Below are 24,110 nucleotides of genomic sequence, written 5' to 3'. Positions count from 1 at the left end.
GAAAACAAGGCAGCAGCCTCATGGCTGGGAGGTAAGAACCTACTACCCTTGCCCTTGGCTCTGAGAGGGAGGAGGTTATATTGAAATACCACTGCCTCAGGAGTGTAATGAACTCAAAGGGCCAGGATGGGGCAGGCTTTGTATCAATAACTTACAAGTGGGGAAAAAGGACAGGAGTACTTGTGGCACCTTAGAGACTAACAAATTTATTTGAGCACAAGCTTTTGTGAGCTACAGCTCACTTCATCAGATGCATGCAGTGGAAAATACGGTGGGGATATTTTATATAAACAGAGAACATGAAACAATGGGTGTTACCATATACACTGTAACAAGAGTGATCAGGTAAGGTGAGCTATTACCAGCAGGAGAGAAAAAAAACCTTTTGTAGTGATAATCAAGGTGGGCCATTTCCAGCAGTTGACAAGAACATGTGAGGAACAGTAGCGGGGGGGAATATAAACATGGGGAAATAGTTTTACTTTGTGTAATGACACTTCCACTCCCAGTCTTTATTCAAGCCTGGTGTCCAGGTTTGCAAATTAATTCCAATTCAACAGTCTCTCGTTGGAGTCTGGTTTTGAAGTTTTTTTGTTGAAGAATTGCCACTTTTAGGTCTGTAATCAAGTGACCAGAGAGATTGAAAAGTTCTCCGACTGGTTTTTGAATGTTATAATTCTTGACGTCTGATTTGTGTCCATTTATTCTTTTACGTAGAGACTGTCCAGTTTGGCCAACGTACATGGCAGAGGGGGCACTGCTGGCACATATCACATTGGTAGATGTGCAGGTGAACAAGCCTCTGAAAGCGTGGCTGATGTGATTAGGTCCTACGATGGTGTCCCCTGAATAGATATGTAGACACAGTTGGCAACGGGCTTTGTTGCAAGGATAGGTTCCTGGGTTAGTGTTTTTATTGTGCGGCGTGTGGTTGCTGGTGAGTATTTGCTTCAGGTTGGGGGGCTGTCTGTAAGCAAGGACTGCCCTGTCTCCCAAGATCTGTGAGAGTGATGGGTCGTCCTTCAGGATCACTTCTGCCTTCAGTGACTTTCTGAAGGCCTTCAGCACAGAGCAAGGGAATTGGAACAAGACTTAACCTCAATATAAAAGTGCATTTGCCACTGCAGTAGAAGTAGCAAAACAAAAATCATGAATTCTCCAGTTACTTTAATTCAAACTTCAGCTTTCTTCTAGCTATAAAATGCACTAAGGGCAACTGAATTAACTGGACAGGAAGTTCTACACAGATACAATGGGAGGGAAACCCTTGCCCAAAAGAACAATAAAAAAGGCCTGTTACCCACAACAGAAGAAATAAAGCTAAATGCTGACACAATTTGACAGAGCAAGCCAGGTTTAATTAATTGCTAGGGATTCCATCCTCTGATTGCTCCACACTATGGTGCTGTGTGTGCTACCTGACACTAGGTTGCTTAGTGCTGGTTTGTTGTCGGATCACCGGCAATTGTAGTTGTGTGAGCAGCACACACATTGGCTCTGCATAACTACCTGCGGTGTGTTTTTTTTTGCACTGCCCTAACCCCAGCTGAACAAGAGCAAATACAAACTGTAGTCTGCATTGCTTTACAATGGGGTCAGGCTAGTACAGAGCCGCACATAGTCAGTCAGTGCATAGTGTCACGCTGTCTGGAGTGGCTCACGACCGTGAGTGCCAACCTCAGGGCAGACTATCAAGAAACAGGGCATGAACCCCAGACTGATTGCACGTTACATATTTTGATTTTACCAACCAAGTAACAAAGTAACAAACTCCTCAGGCCCTGAGGGAACCACAGACAGCCCCTTGTGTTACCTATCAGCTCTTGGGGAACCAGGGTGCAGTACCCAGCCAGTCTGACTCACGAAAGACCCCCCCCCCCCCCCCCGCAACCTCCTCTGCTTTAACCAAAACTGACCAGAAGAAAGACTTACAAAAAGCAATGAAAAGGCACTGGGAGACACACCTAAACCCCTCCGGACAAGCCTGACAAGATTAAGGAAACTCCCCTAGCCTCATTTGCATCAAAGATGGGACAGGGAGGCGTCTTCATTAGCATACAGAATGGAGAACAGAGATTCCAAGGCAAGAACCGCACAGAACTCCGGCACCAGAAAAGCAGGGAAGCACTGCATGATGGGGGATCTCTGCTCCAGATGTTAATGAACCCACCCCTGCACACACCCAGCTCAGTAGTTATCAGACCAATTCTAGTAATAAATCCTTTATTGATATCCAAAATACTGAAGCTGCCTAATTGCATTGTGAGCTCCCTCGAAGGAACAGCACCCATAGCCAGGAATGATCAGTTCCTATTGTCTAGCCTGAACAAAACAACTTTGGTATACTTTCTTGAGCCATCAGTTTACTCAAACTAATCTAGTGTTCTCCCTTGAACCATTGTTCTTTCCCTACAAAACCCCTTACCTACGGCTCAAGGAAGTGCTCTGATACCTGGATGCAAAATCTGTATCAGTTCCATTGGGACTTCATCTTCTCCTGACTGATCGTGCTGGAGGCTCTGCCTGTCTCCAGCACTCCAGACCCTCAGCTACAAGATTCAAGCTTCACAGAATGGTAAGAAGCCAGCTCTCTCTCTCTCGGTATAGCCTTCTGACCCTGACTTGTGTGATCAGTTAGTTTTCTAAACTGACTTTTATAATCAAATTTGTTAGATTTAATATTATCACTGTTTTGTTTGTGTGGCTCCCCTATGGTTATTACGTGGCAATAAATAACTTTCATGGTTAAACTGGTTGCTCTTCTCTCTCTTCTCCCCTCCCCCCCCCCCCCCGGTGGGTGCTTTTTGACTTCCTCATTCACTCTGCAGCAACTCACCTCGTACCTAAACTAAAGATCCCTGCAGCACCCAAAAATCTTGTGGGGTTTGCTCATCTAGTGGGTTACGACCAGAACAGTGGTAACATGAAAGTGGGGAAAGGGACGCGCTGAACCTGGGGCATATGAAGGTGGCAGCTTGGAAGTGCTGCTCGACCCGGCCTGCTCAGGCGGGCTCTATTTTGGTGCGGTGCCCATGGCATAGGAGGGTGACAGCATGGAGGTGCTGTTTGAGCCAGCCTGCTGAGTCCAGGGACATAGAAGGGGTCAGCTTGGGAGTGCTGATTAACACGGTCCTCTCAGACGCGCCCTGTTAATGTGTGTGTGTTTGTCTGATTCTGGGGCTGGAAGAACCCAGCCCTGGGGAATGCAGATCCTGCAGGATGGCTCCATTGGGAGGGAATGTGCAGAAGCAGAGCTCTGTATGAGAACACAAGTGACGCAAGCAGTACATTGATAGAATTACAGAGCCCCCCGCCAGAACAGTAACCCTAATAAATGAGCATACTCCAAAGTAACAGGCACATCTGGTAACGCTCGGGTACTCAAATCTATCTTGCCTCGCAGGGAAACTTGCCCGAGATAGATGGTCCCATACAACAGAATCACAACAATATTCAGGTTTCAGAGTAACAGCCGTGTTAGTCTGTATTCGCAAAAAGAAAAGGAGTACTTGTGGCACCTTAGAGACTAACCAATTTATTTGAGCATAAGCTTTCCTGAGCTACAGCTCACTTCAGTCCCAGTCACTTACCCCAGGTCAGTTGTATACAGATCTCAAACCAAAGACAATGCTTGTAGTCAACCATGTAACAAACTAACTAAAGGTTTATTAACTAGGAAAATGAAATGAGGTTATTTACAAGGTTAAAGCAAGTAAACACACACAAATGAGGTACAATCTTAAGTTCAAAAGGTAACAAAAGCTTCTATAAGAAGTAAACTTTTATGTCCTTTAGGGCTAACCCAAGCCAAGCAGCTAGGGGATCTCCTTCTTGTGTTTAGGAATCTTTGCCCCACAGAGTCCAGACAGCACAAAGATCCCAAGTTCACCTTAACAGGCACTTTTATTCCCGTCCCCCAGCATTCAAGCTCTCATGGGACAGGAGCTGGTGCATGTAGCCTCTTCGGGGGGGGGGGGGGGGGGATGCGAGCGGGGGGGGGGGGGGGAGAGCAATCAGCAATGTCTTTTGTCCACAGTGGTTTGTCTGATGACTGTAGACCTTCTTTTGTTGGGGAGAACATAACACCTCTTGTGGTGAACTAGCATTTCACACTTGGTAATGCTTCTCCCCTGACTGTAGGGGATTTACAGTCTTAGCAAATGTTTTTATGGTTACCAAGGAAACATTTAAACATTACCTTACAAAATGGGATACAGATATCATAAGTAGGATTAATACACGCAGCATCCTACGAGCATTCCATAAAGTCTAAATCTGTTCTTATGACTCTACTATCTATTTTAATAATACTTACACACAAGTGAGCCAGCCTGGTTTCTGGCTATGCATTTGTCAGTGTTCAGTGCTGCCTAGGGGCCTTGGCATGAGCTGGCATCCGGTCTGCATCATTGTTCCTTCTCAGATATAAACTTGATCATGCTCAAACTATAAACAGGTGCTGATTCAACCCTGAGGTAAACTTTCTTGCTAGAGCCTATGGTATTGCCAACTTCACAAACTGTTACAACTGAAACAAACTACTGATAACTGTTTAAGTTTCATGAACTGAAAATTATGTGAAATATCACAAAAATACAAGGGAGAAAATATTGAGTAAAGTAACAGAAAACAACTTAATTCACTAGCCTATCATCACTATGGGTCACAGCATGAGCCCCAGCAGTGAACTTTTTGAGTCCCACTAAAACAGGAGTTCTCAGGACAAATTTTTGGTGGCCTCAGAGTGCAGCCACCAACTCTTGCTGGTGGCCACACTCACACTCTTCCCTAAAATACTTAATTAGCTTTAGGAAAAACAAATAAATATGCACATATACACGTCCAAATCAGTGTAATGTATTTATTGCTAGCTAGTAAGTCCATTGTGAAAAGTGATATTAACGAACATACAAATATCACTTTTCACAGAAGACTTAATCAGCCCTGGCAAGCCTGGGGCAAAATTAAGCCCTGGATGGGGGGCCAGGGGAGGCATCCAGGGGCTAGAGCCGGAGCCCAGGGCCTGCTGCCATGCAGCTGGAGCCCGGGCCTGGAACCCGAAACCCTGTGACCAGAGCCCGCCACCCCAGGGCTGAACCCCAAGGCCTGAGTCCCAGGGCCCCTGGGAAGGTGGGGAACTCACGGGGTGCCTGCTCTTCCAGCGTTGTGCCTCAGGTGTCTCCCAAGGGGGGCAGGGCCCAACTCCTGCTGGCAGCCCCAGAAATCAACACCCAGGAGGGGCACCCAGGAGCAACAGGGAGGGGCCGGTACTTTGCCCCCAGCCCAGGAGGCTGTGACCACAAGAAAAATCCCTGGGGGCCACATGAGGCCACGGTGGCCGCATTTGAGAAACGCTTAGGGGCCTAAATCAGTGGGGCGCGTGCCCCTAAGGCCCCTGGGTGCAGCTGGGAACCCTCTCCCCTCAACTGCCGCATGCCGGTGGGCTCGCGCCCCGCCTCTGCGGCTGCCGTCGCGGGGCGCCTGGAACCCTCCGCGGCCGGGGGCTCTGGGCTTTTCCCGGCGGGGCCGCGGCTTTGTCTGCTCCCCGGGGGCGGAGCCGCCCGCCCGGGGCAGCCACAGCCCGGCCCGCGCGCCCAGGGGCACGCACCTTGCCCCGGCGGGACCCCCCCGCTCCGGGGGCGCGGGAAGGGCCCGGTCCTGCGGCTCGGGCTGGGCGCCGCCCCCGCGGCGGGATGTGCGAACCCCGCGCCGCCTCAGCCCCGGCCGCGGCTGCCCAGGCGCCCGCCACCCCCCGGCCTGGGGCGCCGCGGCCGCCGCCGCCCCCCGCGGCTCGCCCGGCCGGCCGGGGCTCGGAGCCGGGCCGCGGGCGCATGCGCGCAGGGGAGCCGCGGCCGCCGGCTCGCACAGGCCCAGACGCCGGGGACAGGCTCCGTCCCGGCTCGCGGGGGAGTTCGGCGGCCGCCGCCGGCAGCCGCAGCCGCAGCCCCGCTGGGCGCGGGGGAGGCGCCGCTCCGGCTCCGGCCGCCGGGGCCGGGCGAGCGGGGCGGGCGATGGGCGATGGACGCCGGCGCTGGCGGGGTAAGGGACCGGAGCCGGGCGCGCTGCCCGCGGGCGGAGCGTCGCCTCCCGCGGCGGGCCACAGGCTGGGGGAGGCCGCGGCTCGGGGCCGCGAGCGCCCCCGGCCCGCCCCAGCCGGGCAGGGAGCCGGGAGCCCGGGCGCCGGCTCGGGCGCCCCCGGAGCGGGAGTCACGCCGCGCTCCGGAGCGTGCTGCGGGGAGCCGGTGTCGCTGAGCTTCGCAGGCGGTTTCAGCGGGTTTCGAGGGGCCGGCCTCGCCGCCGGGCCAGTCTTCTCGATGACCCCGTGGCACGCCAGAGACCCCCCGCCCAGGCAGCCGGTGCCTTGGGGGCCAGCGGGGTGGAGATGAGGCGGGAGAGCGGGGTCAGGGCCGCGGTAGCAGCCCGTGTTCTGCAGGGGAGCCTCTCGCCAAAAGAAAGGAAACCCCCCCCACCCCCACCCCGGTATTTTTCTTTGATCATCTTGAGTTTAGCTAGCAGGGACGTTAGTGTGTTGCTAGACATTGAAACTTCCCGGACTTCCACTCTGCCTTGATTGAAAAGTGATTTCCAGTGCACTGAAGGCATCGGAATGTGCAGGGATGTGAACTTGTTCTTCATCAACATCACTTCCATTATGTGACTTGTTTCCCTGTCAAGGAAACCTGGTCCGTATAACGAGTTGTTCATAAGGCCAGCGTTTGTAAAATTAAGATTCTGCTGCAAACTGTAGAGAAAAATGTAAAACGGTGTATTAACTAAGTTGTCATTCACAAACCTGTACACTTTCTCAGTAGCTGATTATGATCACTTCAGTCATTTGAGCGGTATTTGTTTAGTTAGTGTTGTGGAAAGAAACCGCTTCCTATTTGAAATGCTATTTCATCAGGTAGTGAAACTATGGGTCAGATCCTGAGATGATGTATTTCACTGGAGCTGTGCTAGTTTGCACCAGCTAAGGACCTGCCCTAGTTGCACTGAAATACACCATTGATTAAAGGCATCTGAGGAACTGGCTACATATACACAGGTTTCAGAGTAACAGCCGTGTTAGTCTGTATTCGCAAAAAGAAAAGGAGTACTTGTGGCACCTTAGAGACTAACCAATTTATTAGAGCATAAGCTTTCGTGAGCTACAGCTCACTTCCTCAGATGCATATTGTGGAAACTGCAGCAGGCTTTATATATACACAGAGAATATGAAACAATACCTCCTCCCACCCCACGGTCCTGCTGGTAATAGCTTATCTAAAGTGATCATCAGGTGGGCCATTTCCAGCACAAATCCAGGTTTTCTCACCCTCCACCCCCCCACACAAATTCACTCTCCTGCTGGTGATAGCCCATCCAAAGTGACAACTCTTTACACAATGTGCATGACAATCAAGTTGGGCTATTTCCTGCACAAATCCAGGTTTTCTCACATCCCCCCCACCCTCATACACACACAAACTCACTCTCCTGCTGGTAATAGCTCATCCAAACTGACCACTCTTCAAGTTTAAATCCAAGTTAAACCAGAACATTTGGGGGGGGGGGGGTAGGGAAAAACAAGAGGAAACAGGCTACCTTGCATAATGACTTAGCCACTCCCAGTCTCTATTTAAGCCTAAATTAATAGTATCCAATTTGCAAATGAATTCCAATTCAGCAGTTTCTCGCTGGAGTCTGGATTTGAAGTTTTTTTGTTTTAAGATAGCGACCTTCATGTCTGTGATTGCGTGACCAGAGAGATTGAAGTGTTCTCCGACTGGTTTATGAATGTTATAATTCTTGACATCTGATTTGTGTCCATTTATTCTTTTACGTAGAGACTGTCCAGTTTGACCAATGTACATGGCAGAGGAGCATTGCTGGCACATGATGGCATATATCACATTGGTGGATGTGCAGGTGAACGAGCCTCTGATAGTGTGGCTGACGTTATTAGGCCCTGTGATGGTGTCCCCTGAATAGATATGTGGGCACAATTGGCAACGGGCTTTGTTGCAAGGATAAGTTCCTGGGTTAGTGGTTCTGTTGTGTGGTATGTGGTTGTTGGTGAGTATTTGCTTCAGGTTGCGGGGCTGTCTGTAGGCAAGGACTGGCCTGTCTCCCAAGATTTGTGAGAGTGTTGGGTCATCCTTTAGGATAGGTTGTAGATCCTTAATAATGCGTTGGAGGGGTTTTAGTTGGGGGCTGAAGGTGACGGCTAGTGGCGTTCAGGAGAGTGAGTTTGTGTGTGTATGGGGGTGGGGGGGATGTGAGAAAACCTGGATTTGTGCAGGAAATAGCCCAACTTGATTGTCATGCACATTGTGTAAAGAGTTGTCACTTTGGATGGGCTATCACCAGCAGGAGAGTGAATTTGTGTGGGGGGGTGGAGGGTGAGAAAACCTGGATTTGTGCTGGAAATGGCCCACCTGATGATCACTTTAGATAAGCTATTACCAGCAGGACAGTGGGGTGGGAGGAGGTATTGTTTCATATTCTCTGTGTATATATAAAGCCTGCTGCAGTTTCCACAATATGCATCTGAGGAAGTGAGCTGTAGCTCACGAAAGCTTATGCTCTAATAAATTGGTTAGTCTCTAAGGTGCCACAAGTACTCCTTTTCTTTTTACATATACACAGTTGCACTTTGTTAGGGCTTCTTTCTTTCTGACATCACTTACCTTTTCATATAGATTCAGAAGCCATGTCTCCTGCATTATTCATATGGCCCAAATCCTTTCCTCTATGCAGGGCCTGAGGAAATGGGCTCTATTAGGATTTCTAATGGGTCTGTTACCATAGAGTTGAGGGCTTGGTGTTAGGTAGTCCCAGGAAAATTGGGAAAGAGGGAATAAAAAGCCTATGGAGTGGCTTACTACTGCAGTCGATGGCTCTGCCGTGGCTGGGCCATCTCTGTGTATGTCTGGTGGATTGCATGATAAGACTTCGATTTCCAGTCTTGATATAGGGATTTTTTTGATAGGTTTGTGGCAACTAGCATCACACATGACTTCACTAATTGTAGTTAAGGGACCCAGTTGTTCCATTTGCAGGTACACAAACTGGGTTCTTACCAGGCACCTATTGCTAATATCTGGGTGCCTGCAAATTGGAGACAATAGAGCAAGGAGCCCAGCAAGTAAATTAGATTTCTCCTTCCTTTCCAAGAGGTTGCTGGGTGAGGGAAGAGTGCAAGCTTTTCTTTTGTTGCTCTTGTGGCTAAAAAAATGGGTTTGCACCTAGCTCTGAATGCTGAGGTGTGTGGTCATTCCTACCTCCTCTGGAAAGGAGTGCCATATTTTTGGGCTAGTTGCTAGGAAAGCAACTCTTGAGGAATAAGGATGCAATACCTGAGTAAGAGGGGCTCTCTTACATAGCATGGGCCAGTGCAATGTAGGATCTTCAAGATGAGTGCTCTTGATAATCCCATATTACGAGAAGTGCAATGGGCCGGACGAGTTGCATCCGAGAGTGCTAAAGGAATTGGCGGCTGTGATTGCAGAGCCATTGGCCATTATCTTTGAAAACTCGTGGCGAACGGGGGAAGTCCCGGATGACTGGAAAAAGGCTAATGTAGTGCCAATCTTTAAAAAAGGGAAGAAGGAGGATCCTGGGAACTACAGGCCAGTCAGCCTCACCTCAGTCCCCGGAAAAATCATGGAGCAGGTCCTCAAAGAATCAATCCTGAAGCACTTACATGAGAGGAAAGTGATCAGGAACAGTCAGCATGGATTCACCAAGGGAAGGTCATGTCTGACTAATCTAATCGCCTTCTATGATGAGATTACTGGTTCTGTGGATGAAGGGAAAGCAGTGGATGTATTGTTTCTTGACTTTAGCAAAGCTTTTGACACGGTCTCCCATAGTATTCTTGTCAGCAAGTTAAAGAAGTATGGGCTAGATGAATGCACTATAAGGTGGGTAGAAAGCTGGCTAGATTGTCGGGCTCAACGGGTAGTGATCAATGGCTCCATATCTAGTTGGCAGCCGGTGTCAAGTGGAGTACCCCAGGGGTCGGTCCTGGGGCCGGTTTTGTTCAATATCTTCATAAATGATCTGGAGGATGATGTGGATTGCTCCACAATTTGCGGATGATACTAAACTGGGAGGAGTGGTAGATAAGCTGGAGGGCAGGGATAGGATACAGAGGGACCTAGACAAATTGGAGGATTGGGCCAAAAGAAATCTGATGAGGTTCAATAAGGGTAAGTGCAGAGTCCTGCACTTAGGACGGAAGAACCCAATGCACAGCTACAGACTAGGGACCGAATGGCTAGGCAGCAGTTCTGCGGAAAAGGACCTAGGGGTGACAGTGGACGAGAAGCTGGATATGAGTCAGCAGTGTGCCCTTGTTGCCAAGAAGGCCAATGGCATTTTGGGATGTATAAGTAGGGGCATAGCGAGCAGATTGAGGGACGTGATCGTCCCCCTCTATTCGACATTGGTGAGGCCTCATCTGGAGTACTGTGTCCAGTTTTGGGCCCCACACTATAAGAAGGATGTGGATAAATTGGAGAGAGTCCAGCGAAGGGCAACAAAAATGATTAGGGGTCTGGAACACATGAGTTATGAGGAGAGGCTGAGGGAACTGGGATTGTTTAGTCTGCAGAAGAGAAGAATGAGGGGAGATTTGATAGCTGCTTTCAACTACCTGAAAGGGGGTTCCAGAGAGGATAGAGTATTCTCAGTGGTAGAAGAGGACAGGACAAGGAGTAATGGTCTCAAGTTGCAGTGGGGGAGGTTTAGGTTGGATATTAGGAAAAACTTTTCACTAGGAGGGTGGTGAAACACTGGAATGCGTTACCTAGGGAGGTGGTAGAATCTCCTTCCTTAGAAGTTTTTAAGGTCAGGCTTGACAAAGCCCTGGCTGGGATGATTTAATTGGGGATTGGTCCTGCTTTGAGCAGGGGGTTGGACTCGATGACCTCCTGAGGTCCCTTCCAACCCTGATATTCTATGATTCTATGATACTGTTGGCAGCTAGGGTTGTTGCCAGGGTCTGGATCTTTAAGGTCAATGTGCTTATTCCCAAGCACAGGGAGTTGCAGTGGTCAGCCTGGAAGCCACAAAGGTGTGAATCACACCTGGCCAGGCCAGGTCTGATGGTGCAGGATGCAGCTGCCCTTTCACCAATGGAGGGAAGGCACTTTGGCAGCCCTGGTGGTGAGATCAGTACAGGTTACTGTTTGAATGGGAAAAAGCTTCCAGTTCTATAAAAGGGTATGGGACCGGAGAGCCAGTGATGGGTTTTAAGCTGAGCGTGCATGGTTATGGAGTAGTATTGATGGTCAGGAGTAGGCCAAGTTGATGGTAAAGGGGAGTTAAAGGCCATCCCGTGCATAACTCACTACATGTTAGGGCCCTGACTGGAGGGGTACCTGAATGGCTCCCAGCTCTGGAGGCTGTGTGCTGCTAGGTTGGTGAACTGAGGATCCGTGGGAGGTATTGGAGTGGTATCTAGCTGACTACCGAGGTCTTGAGTTGACATTGCCTCACGAGTCCATCAGCAGAAGACTTACACAAGTTAAGAGCGAAGATGCTATTTGTACTCTGCTAATATGTGGCTACAAAACCAAGTAATCAGAATGTATAAACACCATCTGATTAGGGGATTAAGTGATCAGGCATGCATATCCGGTCTCTGGGACATTTGACCTGGTTTCTCAGGAAAGTTACATTGATGAATCAGATATCTAACAGAATATCTAATCTGATCTGGTAATGAACATGGTTCTCTCCTTACTTTTTACTATCAAATGCACAGCTGAAGTGTTGGCTTATCTTCAGATAACAGCAGCTCATAAATACGTCATTGAGGTAATAATTGTATCTCTCCACACTGAACAACAAATGCCAGGATTAATAGTAAGAGTCTCTTAGGCTCAGGATATGGTTTTATTCTAGTTAACAGAAAGAACGTTCAGGTTTCTTTATTCAAGTGACTATTTCCAAAACCAGCCAGGACACTGCTTTGGAAACTCTTTTTTCACAAAATACCAGGTTAGCTTCAGATCTGTTTTCCACAAGCCCCGGTTGATTGGCATTGATTATATTACCCTCATGTTGCATGGTCTTTCCCTGGCTGCCATGAACCTGGGCTTCCCAAACTGCACAGAGGTCCCTGGGGAGTGAGGATTATCAGAGTCATGGAGACAGGTGGACTCTAGCCAAAATGGACTGCACTATTGTGATCTTTCCAAATGTTACACTGTGATTGTGGCTGTTCCACTCCTGACCTTGATAACTCCTCCTGGGGTGCTGGAAACTCTCTTGTATCTGGCTGGTCTGTTGTGCTTGTCTCTGGGGCTCTGCTTTTGCTCCTTACAGGGGCAGTCCACATAGAGGAAGACCCACCTGCTCTGCTACCTCCTCAGATGCTAGCGGTTGCCAAGTCCCAAGCTCTGTCCTGGGGTATTATGCTAGTGACCCTTCTGCGTTCTCTGTTTGTCTGGCATTCACCTGCTGGTCCCTGCCCCCAAGAAGAAAAGGAAGATGTCCCAAAAGGACAAAAAATACCTTCTTCCTTCCTGGGGGAAGCAGCCTTCTCTAGCGGGGAGACTTCCTCCCCAGGGCCAGATTAATGCATAGGCAGCCTAGGCACATGCCAAGGGCCCAGTTTAGGGGGGAGGGCAACCCCAGCAGGGATGCAACGTCTGTGCACCAGGTTGCAATGCCACTCACTCAAATTTGGCCTTGCCCCCATCGTGATGGAGGGGTGGCAGTGGGGTGGCCAATGCTGCTCCTCCACTCTGCTGCTGTGGGCCAGCTCCTGCACCAGCACCTGAGCCAGACGACCAGCTGGAGGTTCGCCGCCCCAGGTGCGGGATGGGGAGCTGCAGTCGTGCCGGCACAGGGCAGTTGGCCAGGAGGGAGGCGGACCGGAGAGGGGCAGTATATATGCAGCGGGAGCCTGTGCTGCTGACTGATCTGGGGAGGAGGGGGGTTAACTAAGCAACAACTATGTATGTGTGCTTAGGGCCCAGCGATGGGCTGATCTGGCCCTGTTCCTTATCCTTGGATGGCTCTGTATGTGAATCTGGCTGTAATAGTGGCAGTGGGATATTTGAGTCTGAGAAGGGACACTGGCTAATGTTCAATAACTCAGCATCAATCTGATTAACGTCCCTTTGAAGATGGTTGCACACAGGTGGCTTTCATTGTAAATACTAGACTAGTGTTTTCTGGCCAAGGTAGTCAAATGTGGGGCTTTAAGTCTGTGGGTTGATGTCTAGATAAGTGGCCTGACTTTTAAAAGTGCACACAGAGGAGCTTCCATGGGGGGACCTGGTGAGGGCTTGGTACTCTGGGAAATCAGGTCATCCACTTAGATACCTAAAGACTGATTCAGCAACCTAGCTTCATATTTAAACAAAATAAATAAATCTTCTCCTTAGACACCTCAAAGGCCTCTGTGTCTTTTAAAAATGCACTGCTCTGCCATTAAGGGTAAAACATCAGGGTAAACCACATACAGCTGCACTGCACTGGAGTATCACTAAGGACCAGTATTAAGGGCCTAATGCACCACTGAAGCCTTAGTGAGAATTCTTTGCATTGGAGTGAATTTTAATGGATAAGAACTGCATACACAAATGCCTAGGGAACTTTCATGTGAACCTACACTGAGACATTAAAAAAAAAAGAAGTAGCAAATTATGTTACTTCATGCAGCCCTCCAGCTGCTAAATGAGCATAGCGGGTCTATGTGACATTGGTGAGAGCCATGTGTGCACTTTCAAATAGCTTTATGTGTTTAGCAAGCCCAAGCATGACATGCCGCAGAAATGGAGTTGGTGATTAGGTGGGACCTCGCTGCCACAAGGCTAAGAGCTTAATATGATTTAATATGTCATAACTTGCTTATGAGGCAAGCTTCTTCCTAACCTCCAGCTGAGGGAGTTGGCTTATGCCCTGAAGTATGAGGGTTTATATCACTTCCAAACTTGTATTTATTTTTTAATCCTTACTAATGCAGCTCGGAATGTTCCCTGTAAATGTCCAGGCTTCTTCTGAATGCTGCTAAGCTCTTGGCTTCTGAGACCTTGTGACTTCAATGGGCTTTGGATCAGCCCCAAAGTTAGTGGCAAAATTGGGAACAAAAATCAGAAATCTTAACTTTGTGCTTGATCCAACAGTTACAGCTGGGCCCTTTACTGCAGCACAGTCTTTCTTTGGAGACAAACGTAATGGCAGCTACCACTCCATGGTGTTAAAACTGCACTACTTTTGGCCAAGATGTTTAAAAATGGGTGCGTGAAGTTAAAGTCCTAAGGGCCTGAACCTCATTTACAGTAAAGCCCCTTTATAATGCCAAAGCAGTATAAAAGAGGTCTGAAAGTCAGGATATATTACAGTGTAAATAATAGGGCTGTCAAGCGATTAAAAAAATTAATCACAATTAATTGCGTGTTTAAACAATAATAGAATACCATTTATTTAAATATTTTTGGATGTTTTCTACATTTTCAAATATATTGATTTCAATTACAACAGATTACAAAGTGTCCAGTGCTCACTTTGTACTTATTTTTTATTACAAATATTTTCACAGTAGAAAAACAAAATAAATAGTATTTTTCAATTAATCTAATACAAGTACTATAGTGCAATCTCTTTATCATGAAAGTTGAACTTACAGTATGTACAAAAAAAACTGCATTCAAAAATAAAACAATGTAAAACTTTAGAGCCTACAAGGAGATAATGCTGCCCGCTTCTTGTTTACAATGTCACCTGAAAGTGAGAACAGGAGTTCTCATGGCACTGATGTACCCGGCGTCTCAAGATATTTATGTGCCAGCTGTGCTAAAGATTCATATGTCCCTTCATACTTCAACCACTATTCCAGAGGACATGTGTCCACACTGATGATGAGTTTTGCTCAATAACGATCCAGAGCAGAGCAGACCAATGTATATTCATTTTCATCATCTGAGTCAGATGCCACCAGCAGGTTGATTTTCTTTTTTTTGGTGGTTCAGATTCTGTAGTTTCCTCATCAGAGTGTTGCTCTTTTAAGACTTCTGAAAGCATGCGCCACATCCCGTTCCGATCAGATTTTGAAAGGCACTTCAGATTCTTAATCCTTGGGTTGAGTGCTGTAGCTATTTTTAGAAATCTCATATTGGTACATTGTTTGTGTTTTTTGTCAAATCTGCTGTGAAAGTGTTCTTAAAACGAACAACATGTGCTGAGTCATCATCCAAGACTGCTATAACATGAAATGTAGGGCAGAATGTGGGTAAAACAGGACAGGAGACATACAGTTCTCCCCCAAAGAGTTCAGTCACAAATTTAATTAACACATTATTTTTTTAATGAGCATGATCAGCATGGAAGCATGTCCTTTGGAATGGTGGCCAAAGTATGATGGGGCATATGAATCTTTAGCACATCTGGCATGTAAATATCTTGTGACGCCGGCTACAGAAGTGCCATGCGAATGCCTGTTCTCACTTTCAGGTGACGTTGTAAATAAGAAGCAGGCAGCATTATCTCCTGTAAAGGTAAAAAAACTTGTTTGTCTTAGTGATTGGCTGAACAAGAAGTAAGACTCAGTGGACTTGTAGGCTCGAAAGTTTTACGTTGTTTTGGTTTTGAGTGCAGTTGTATAATAAAAAAAAATCTATATTTGTAAGTTACACTTTCATAATAAAGAGATTGCACTATGGTACTTGTATGAGGTGAATTGAAAAATACTAATTCTTTATCATTTTTACAGTGCAAATATTTGTAATCAAAAATAATAATATAAAATGAGCAGTGTACACTTTGTATATAGTGTTGTAATAGAAATCAATATATTTGAAAATGTAGAAAAACATCCAAAATATTTAAATAAATGGTATTCTATTGTTGTATAACAGTGCAATTAATCGTGATTAATTTTTTTGAGTTAATTGTGTGAGTTAACTGCGACTAATCGACAGTCCTAGTAAATAAGAATTGTGGCCCAAGTCTATACTTAGGCACCTGAGTAAGTGGCCATGTTGTTTCCGAGAATGTTGCGCACTCTGCTGTTTTTGTTAGGTGTCTGACAGAAGATTTCAGTATAATTCCACGGAATGCATCCGATGAAGTGAGCTGTAGCTCACGAAAGCTCATGCTCAAATAAATTGGTTAGTCCCTAAGGTGCCACAAGTCCTCCTTTTCTTTTTGCGGATACAGACTAACACGACTTTACTCTGAAAAGTATAATTTTAGGCACACATTTTTATAAATCTTAGCCTATGAATTAAAATGACAGGGATTTTTGACTCTTGTTGGATAAATGGTTAGGGTGTAGTGAACTGGAACAAGAATTTCTTTCTTGACAGTATGGCACAATTTGATATTGTTCCTGTATGGGTAGGATCCCATCTAACTCCTTAGGGTAGTGAAGAGCGAATATGGTGGTTTAAAGACTTTGACTTTCATCACTTAGTGTTCTCCTGGCACCTGTTGCTCATGCGGCACCTGTTACACTTTTAGAAAGTCAAACCAGGTACATGCAGTTTTTCTCTACACATGAAGAAGCCTCCTTTGTGCACATGTCACAACTGTACAGTGAGAAGCATGTCTAATCAAAGTAGCTTCCTTATGAAGAATGCATAACTTGTTCAGTCATTTGGACAAATCTTTTGTTGTACATTGTTGTAGCTGGGTGTAGTATGCAGCTGACTTGATTGGGCAACTTCAGGAGGTTCACGGTTAATAGCTATTCTGATGGATCAGGTCTCCTAAAATGCTTCCCTCTTGAGACCCTTGTTCTTTTTACTGTCCAAATACTCATGACTCTCTGTGTTGGATTTTATACACCAACCATCAAAATGCTGGGCCAAATTCCGCAAAGCTGGCTCAGAAGAAGAAAGTTAGGGATGGGGGAGGAGAGGAATGGCCAGAAAAGCCTGCAGTAACTGTTTTGGAATGTGGAGTGAGATGCTCATCTGTCCATCCACCCATTGCAGAAAATATCATGGCTGAAATGCTGAACCTGCTGAAGTCGTCCATTGACTTCAGTGGGGCCAGGATTCCACCCGAAAGGTCATCTCTGTCTCTAGATTCTGTGGTCCTTATCATGAAGTTTGGGTTGCTAAGTCTTTCATGAGCCTTAGTGGGTACCACCCACCTTTAGCAAGCTGTAATCCTGCATGTTCAGTAGATTTCAACACTAACTTCTCCTCCACAAAACAAGGCCTTATTTTAATATGGAGTAAATTTTGAACTCTCTTAGTCATACCTTTTCTTAGTGTGCAGCTTTTATGCCTGTCTTCCAGGCTGTAGTGCTCCCAAAGTGGAAAGATGATTTGTGAGCAAAACTTACTTATCAGTATTCTTTATAGTTGATCATTTCGCTCTTCCCCCATTGCTTATAATTCTGTTACATGCACAATCACACATGACAGAAGAAATTCAGTGCCCAAAATTTACTACAAAGAAATATTGCCTAGTACAGAAGGTACTATTTAGTCAGTGTTGCAGAATTCATCTTGAAAAACTTGTGTGTCCTCCTCAACTGGGAGAATGGTAATTTTTAATGAAGGTTTTAATGTTGGGTGCCTTTCAGTATTTGTCCCTACAGTGACACTGTTTTCAAACCCGGGTGCCTAAAGCTATATGCATAGGCCAAGGTCCTTTGAAAGTGGTCACTGACTTGCCGAGTATCCACCCTGTTAACTAAGCCCCTTTAAGGTGCTGCAAGTTGGGGCCCCAAAATCACTGCTCACTCTTGAAAATCTTGGCTGTAAGACTTAGAGATGGACTTCTCAAAAGTGCTTAGCCTTGGCCTGACGCTGCTCCTATTGACTTCAGAGGCCGTGCTAAGTGATTTTGAAAATCCCTAGTCTGTTGACATGCTGAATGCTGAATGATTCACTATTAACATTCCACGTTTTAAGTGAAAGATTAACCCTATTTTTTGTTTTGACTCTACAGGCAGAAGCTTTTGTTTGGGTTAATGATGCATTGGCTCATTCCCAGAGTGTTGCCAAGGCCAAATATGAATTTCTGTTCTGTGGGACAGAAACAGAGAAACCTTCAGAAACAGGTAAGTGCTTTTTCCACCTCTTGAAGGACAGACAGACAACCTGATTCTCAGTTACATTAAAGCTACCTTACAGTGTACTGCTGTGAAGGTGCTTAAAAGTGCATGTTGATGTAATTTGCAGTGTAAAGGAGCCTTGCTCTAAATGAGAATTGCACCCCTTGTATCAGCACTGATGTGACTGCAGTCCTGTGGCATGTAGCACTGCCTTCCTCTCTGTTTCAATGGGGACACTGCCACGTGACTGTAAAAGTTCTGTGCCAGGCACGTTCAATATTTCTCCAGGAGTTTGTACAGTAAGTCTCACAGCTCCTATTTCTGCCAGCTGTACACTATGAGTAATTTTAGCCACACTTTCTAACACTGTATGAATCAAATCATTGCCAATTCTTTTGATATTCACTGCATGTATACTTAAAGTGTTTCTGGATGATTCTATATCGGTAGCTACAATTACCTAAGATTTAATTTAGATATTCTAGGCTAAACACTCAAGCTAAACTTTTTTCTCTGTTTGTATTGGAAAAACTCCACTCACCATTTTATTTTCTGGATGCAGCAGCAAGAAGTAATGTCTCGGGGTCAGCCCCATTTCTTCCTCCTGTTCTGTAGTAAGGACATTCGCCTCCTCCCACAGCTAGCCCTGGGCCAAGCAGAGTAAAGAACTGCAGTGGAGATGCCCATTTCTCTCCGTTCTTGTTTGGATTACTACAAATCCTTGCCTTTATTTCAGGAGTGGGAGGCAGTCTGGTCTGAGGAGATGCTACTCCTTACATCTTGGTAAATTTAAACCTTCCAGATTATGGGCTGTCTTTACTATGCCATTTTTAGTTAAAAAGAGGAGTCTCTTATACCAAAATTGTGCAAGAATCTGTTCAGAAGCAAATTTTGAAGTGGGCAGAAAAACTAAATGAACAGAATTAAAGTCCAGATGATGAGTAATTTCTCCAAGGCTCTTGCTGAGTTTTATCAGGAAATCCAGCATGCCTAATTTTTTAACTTGTTTATTTAGGAAATGTAAACAACTTTACAGATCATCACCAAACATGTTAACAAAGTACATGATTCATTACGAGCTCATATCTTGTTTAGAGTATCATTAGGCAACAGCACAGTTGTAATGCATGTTCAGTGTTTCTGGGAACATCTTAAACCTGAAAATTCTGTCTTTACTAACTAACAACCCAAAGCAAGTCCTCATACGTGCTACCATTTAAAGAAATTTGTCAAATGCAATGACTTTTGTGGGCAAATGTATTGAATAAATACTTACTAACTAGCCTGGTATCTATTTGTCCTCTGTCTGCTGGGCGGTGTACATGCTTGATGTGTTCACTCTTCCGTCACATCACCAACTTCCAGTATTTCTCAGAGCCATTCCTCACCCCTGCCAACCCTGTTGCCAGTGAGAAAGTACCAGTTGTCTAGGAGCTATTAATAAATTAAAGATTTGTTCTTGGTAATCTGTTTAAGGGAGTGGTTTAAAAGGAATATGTGGTAATAAGTGTTCAACAATTGCACCCTAATACTATTTAATAATTGAACATGTCCACCATATAGGCACTTCTTCCCCATAATTTCATCAACATCTTTCCCCACCCTTTGTGTGTTTCTGTATTTTAACCTTTCTGGTTTAAGGTACCATTCAAATAGTATCTCAAAGAAACTCTTATTTTAGTACAATTTGGGATTGCCCGTCCACACCTCAGTCCAAAACCAAAACCCACTCCTCTGGAAGACAGTCCATCCAAATCTATTCCCTCTTATCATACATGGACTCATTCTTCTTAGCAATGTTGTTGGTAAAAGCCAAGTATAAACTAGTTAATTCTTTGTTTCCTTTTAGTTCAGAAGCCATCTCTCCTATTCAGTTTTACTTCTTTTCTTATAAATCAAATTCTCTAAAAATGTTGCGAGATCACACTGTCTGACCTGAAGGTACTGGTACCATGGGAAAGTGGACCAGCTGTGTCAAGAAAAGATGCCAGGAAACAACTGGCTAATTTCATGTGTTCCATGGCTCTCGCAATCTTTATCCTGGTAGAAAAATGGACCAGAGTGCTTCTTAGTTGAAGTGTGTGTGTGTGTGTGTGTGTAGGGGGTGTGTGTCACGGATGGAAAATAATTTTACCTTTAGCTTTCTCAGTCTCAAATACAGCCTTGAGAAAGCATGGGTATGAACTTACAGAGACTACTGACCGACTGGGAAGGCAGTGTTTGTCTGGCTTTCTGTTTAACCAAGCACCACTTTTCGGGTCAGTTGGGAAGAGGCTCTGGGCCTGGAAGATCCTCTCCTCTACCATATTGAAAGCCTTTTAAAAATTGCAGGACAAACTTGCATGCTATTTCCTCAGTTTTTGAAAACTTGGACATGCCAGACTAGTATGAAATTACACAAGCAAGGGTTGATGTACTAGAAAAGGGGGGAGAAAAGCAGATGTTATTAAAGTAAACGAAGACGGCTTCTTAGCCATATGTTGCTAATAACTTTCAGAAACAAAGCCAAACTTAGTTTGACTTGAGATGGGCATTCCATTCATTCGTCTTTTGCTTGTCTTGTTAAAATGTGGGAAAAAGTTTGAGTTTCTGTATGGCTCAATCACTTCAGCACCCAATTCCAGGTCGTGTCTCCCAGGAACTTCACAGAACACATGTGAAGTCTCCCAGCCACTCCAAGTCTGTTGTTTTGTTGGGTGGTAAAAAGCAGCTCCTTTTTCCTGAGCCAATCAGAAAAGGGCGATTGCCCTGAAGAAGAGGGAGAGGTTGAGGTGATTAGCTGTGAGAAAGAGGTGTGGCTGTCCAGAAGTTTAACAAAATGGCCAATTCTGTTTAGAGAAATTGACAGTAAGTGGAATAAGCTTCAGCATGTTTTGCCACAGCTGTGAAAATGGGCACTAGCCGAAGGCCAGAAGGACAAAGCAGACTGTAGGCAAGTGGTATCTTACCCAGTCCTGTTGAAACACGCAAACACGTGCACTTATAAAGTTGTCAGAAAAAAAACAAATTTCTTCTCCCTGTCTTGTTTAAAGCTAATTAAGTCTTGTCAGAGGGCTCTTTCCAAGAGGCTTTAAAAACACAACTTGAAAAAATTTCACCAGAGCTCAATACCTGCCCAAGGCTGTCCCATCCCTCCCCTCCACCCATGTATTTCGCAGCGCAGGGAGCTGTCTGGGAAACAGCGGGTGAACGGATAGACATGCTGTAGGGAGTAAAAAGGAGTTTACCCCCTCAGGGTATCCTGCAGGAGGCAATCCCACTTATCCTCCTGCTGCCTTGGTGCTTTCCTTACCCAAATCCCATCCCTTCGGCTTCTCAAAACTTTTCAAAAGCAAAACTAAACATGACTATAGAAGACATTTCCTGAGTCTACTCACTAATTGAAAAATCACTTATTTATGTGGATTTGGAAACCTCGAATATGTAAGTATTTATGGAAATCAGATAGCTATTGGTTAAATATTCTTATCTCTTACATTTAGGCACACCCCTTTGTAGTTTCAATGTATTTTTTAAAATAAAATTAAAAAAGAAAAAATCCAGATAACTCCATGTGAAGGTAGAAGGTACATCTCAGCAAGTTGAGGGTAAAAAAAAAATCCCTACAAAATATTTGTTTTTTAAAAGAAATGAGAGAGCCAGGAAATTCATTATTAAAGTGAAGTTGGACAAGAAACCAAACTGTTTGGTATGGAAATACAGTTAGGGCACCTGAATAACCTTTATTCTGACCCAGTGTTGATTCTTTGAGGGCGGTAACTCTGACAGCCATATCCCAATGAACAGTCTAATCTCACCAGTGATCAAACATCTTAGAATGCTTTCCTCGTAACTGTATGGTTGTCATGCAAATTCTGGCTGCCCTTACAGCCACAGGAAAATACTTGCTTTACAAATTCCTGATGAGCCAATTCACCGTTCAAGGGGCCGTTATCCTCTGGGCTACGTTAAGATGCCATGTGCTATCAATTACGCAAGAATCGGAGCCTCTATTTCTACACCTACAAGCCTCCTGAGCCTCAGTCGTGGCAATGACAACGGAACGCTTACTATGTTAACATATGCTCATGTTATGTGACAGGTTGTGTGGTACTCCAGCTATTGTTTGTACAAGCTCAAACCCTTCTGTAGCCTGAGGCTGTCAACTTGTGGCAAAAGATTCTGGTTGCCTTATGCAAAGAAAATATCAGAATACTTTACTCACACACTTGACTAAGCATTGTGCTTGTCTCACTAATCTTTTTGCCTCCCTCTGCTCTCTTCCTCTACCCAACTTGCCTCACTGCCCTTCTCTACATCATTTCCTCTTTCTTCCTGCCTCCATTCCTCTCAACAGATCATAGAATCATAGAATCATAGAATATCAGGGTTGGAAGGGACCCCAGAAGGTCATCTAGTCCAACCCCCTGCTCAAAGCAGGACCAATTCCCAGTTAAATCATCCCAGCCAGGGCTTTGTCAAGCCTGACCTGAAAAACCTCTAAGGAAGGAGATTCTACCACCTCCCTAGGTAACGCATTCCAGTGTTTCACCACCCTCTTAGTGAAAAAGTTTTTCCTAATATCCAATCTAAACCTTCCCCACTGCAACTTGAGACCATTACTCCTCGTTCTGTCATCTGCTACCATTGAGAACAGTCTAGAGCCATCCTCTTTGGAACCCCCTTTCAGGTAGTTGAAAGCAGCTATCAAATCCCCCCTCATTCTTCTCTTCTGCAGGCTAAACAATCCCAGCTCCCTCAGCCTCTCCTCATAACTCATGTGTTCCAGTCCCCTCATCATTTTTGTTGCCCTTCGCTGGACTCTCTCCAATTTATCCACATCCTTCTTGAAGTGTGGGGCCCAAAACTGGACACAGTACTCCAGATGAGGCCTCACCAATGTCGAATAGAGGGGAACGATCACGTCCCTCGATCTGCTCGCTATGCCCCTACTTATACATCCCAAAATGCCATTGGCCTTCTTGGCAACAAGGGCACACTGCTGACTCATATCCAGCTTCTCGTCCACTGTCACCCCTAGGTCCTTTTCTGCAGAACTGCTGCCTAGCCATTCGGTCCCTAGTCTGTAGCTGTGCATTGGGTTCTTCCGTCCTAAGTGCAGGACCCTGCACTTATCCTTATTGAACCTCATCAGATTCCTTTTGGCCCAATCTTCCAATTGGTCTAGGTCCTTCTGTATCCTATCCCTCCCCTCCAGCGTATCTACCACTCCTCCCAGTTTAGTATCATCCGCAAATTTGCTGAGAGTGCAATCCACACCATCCTCCAGATCATTTATGAAGATATTGAATAAAACCGGCCCCAGGACCGACCCCTGGGGCACTCCACTTGATACCGGCTGCCAACTAGACATGGAGCCATTGATCACTACCCGTTGAGCCCGACAATTTAGCCAGCTTTCTACCCACCTTATGGTGCATAAACCTCCCCTTCCCATCTCCCCATCTCTACCTTCCGCATCCTCCTTCCGTCATGTTTCCCTGAACCTTTGTTCTCCCTACATCCCTTCCTTATCGCCGAATTCCCTGTCATCCTGTCCCTTAGGTTCCACATGTTCCCTCACCTACATTCCTACCGTGGCTCTCCTCTCCCTACCTTTCTCCTGTTTCCTCTGGACTGCCCCCTTCATCTAAAATCCCAGTCAGCCATGACCTCTTCATCTCTCACTCTTTCCACTCTCAAGGCAATTCCGGACTCCTGGATTTCTTTCTCTGAGGTTTCCCTCTGCAGCTGTGCTCTCTTGCTGAGCCCCCAAACTACTTTTTGTAAGAGGCCAAAGCAGAGATTGTTCTTTATGTGTATGTGGTTAATTGGAATGAACAGAAAACACGAGGCGAAATATATGGAATGTGGAATTAGGATTACAAACCTGCCCAAATTAAATGGGATTCAAATGCAAAATTTTTAAAAGGGTGAAACTCAAGCCTGCATCTGTAAATTCATCACTTTGTCAGACGTATTTGAATCCACAAGTTGTGAATGGAATTTCAGCTAGTTACCCCACTGCAATACCGGATATATTAAAGAGTAGCAAGAGTTCTGAAACTTTAGTGTGGGACTGTGCCTTACATTGTCTCATCGTTAACCCGTGGAACTCATTGTC

At 45.7% G+C, this 24,110-nt stretch overlaps 1 protein-coding gene across 5 annotated transcripts in view; it reads left to right on the top strand.

Annotated features, from left to right (window-relative positions):
• The first annotated feature begins 5,962 nt into the window (after window positions 1-5,962).
• The window catches only part of PSD3 (pleckstrin and Sec7 domain containing 3), a 177,166-nt gene continuing 159,018 nt past the window's right edge, over window positions 5,963-24,110 (top strand). For all 5 annotated transcript variants that reach the window (XR_012159160.1, XM_073345935.1, XM_073345939.1 and 2 more), the window contains exons 1-2: window positions 5,963-6,039; window positions 17,902-18,013. Coding sequence is in view for 4 of the 5 variants with exons in the window: in XM_073345935.1 (XP_073202036.1) it covers window positions 6,019-6,039; window positions 17,902-18,013 (133 nt within the window). In the remaining variant the exon portion in view is untranslated. The remainder of the gene's footprint in view (window positions 6,040-17,901; window positions 18,014-24,110) is intronic.

The sequence above is a fragment of the Lepidochelys kempii genome, chromosome 5 (assembly GCF_965140265.1).
Source record: "Lepidochelys kempii isolate rLepKem1 chromosome 5, rLepKem1.hap2, whole genome shotgun sequence".
In the NCBI taxonomy this organism is placed as follows: domain Eukaryota; kingdom Metazoa; phylum Chordata; order Testudines; family Cheloniidae; genus Lepidochelys; species Lepidochelys kempii.
This window is presented reverse-complemented; position numbering and strand designations above follow the sequence as displayed.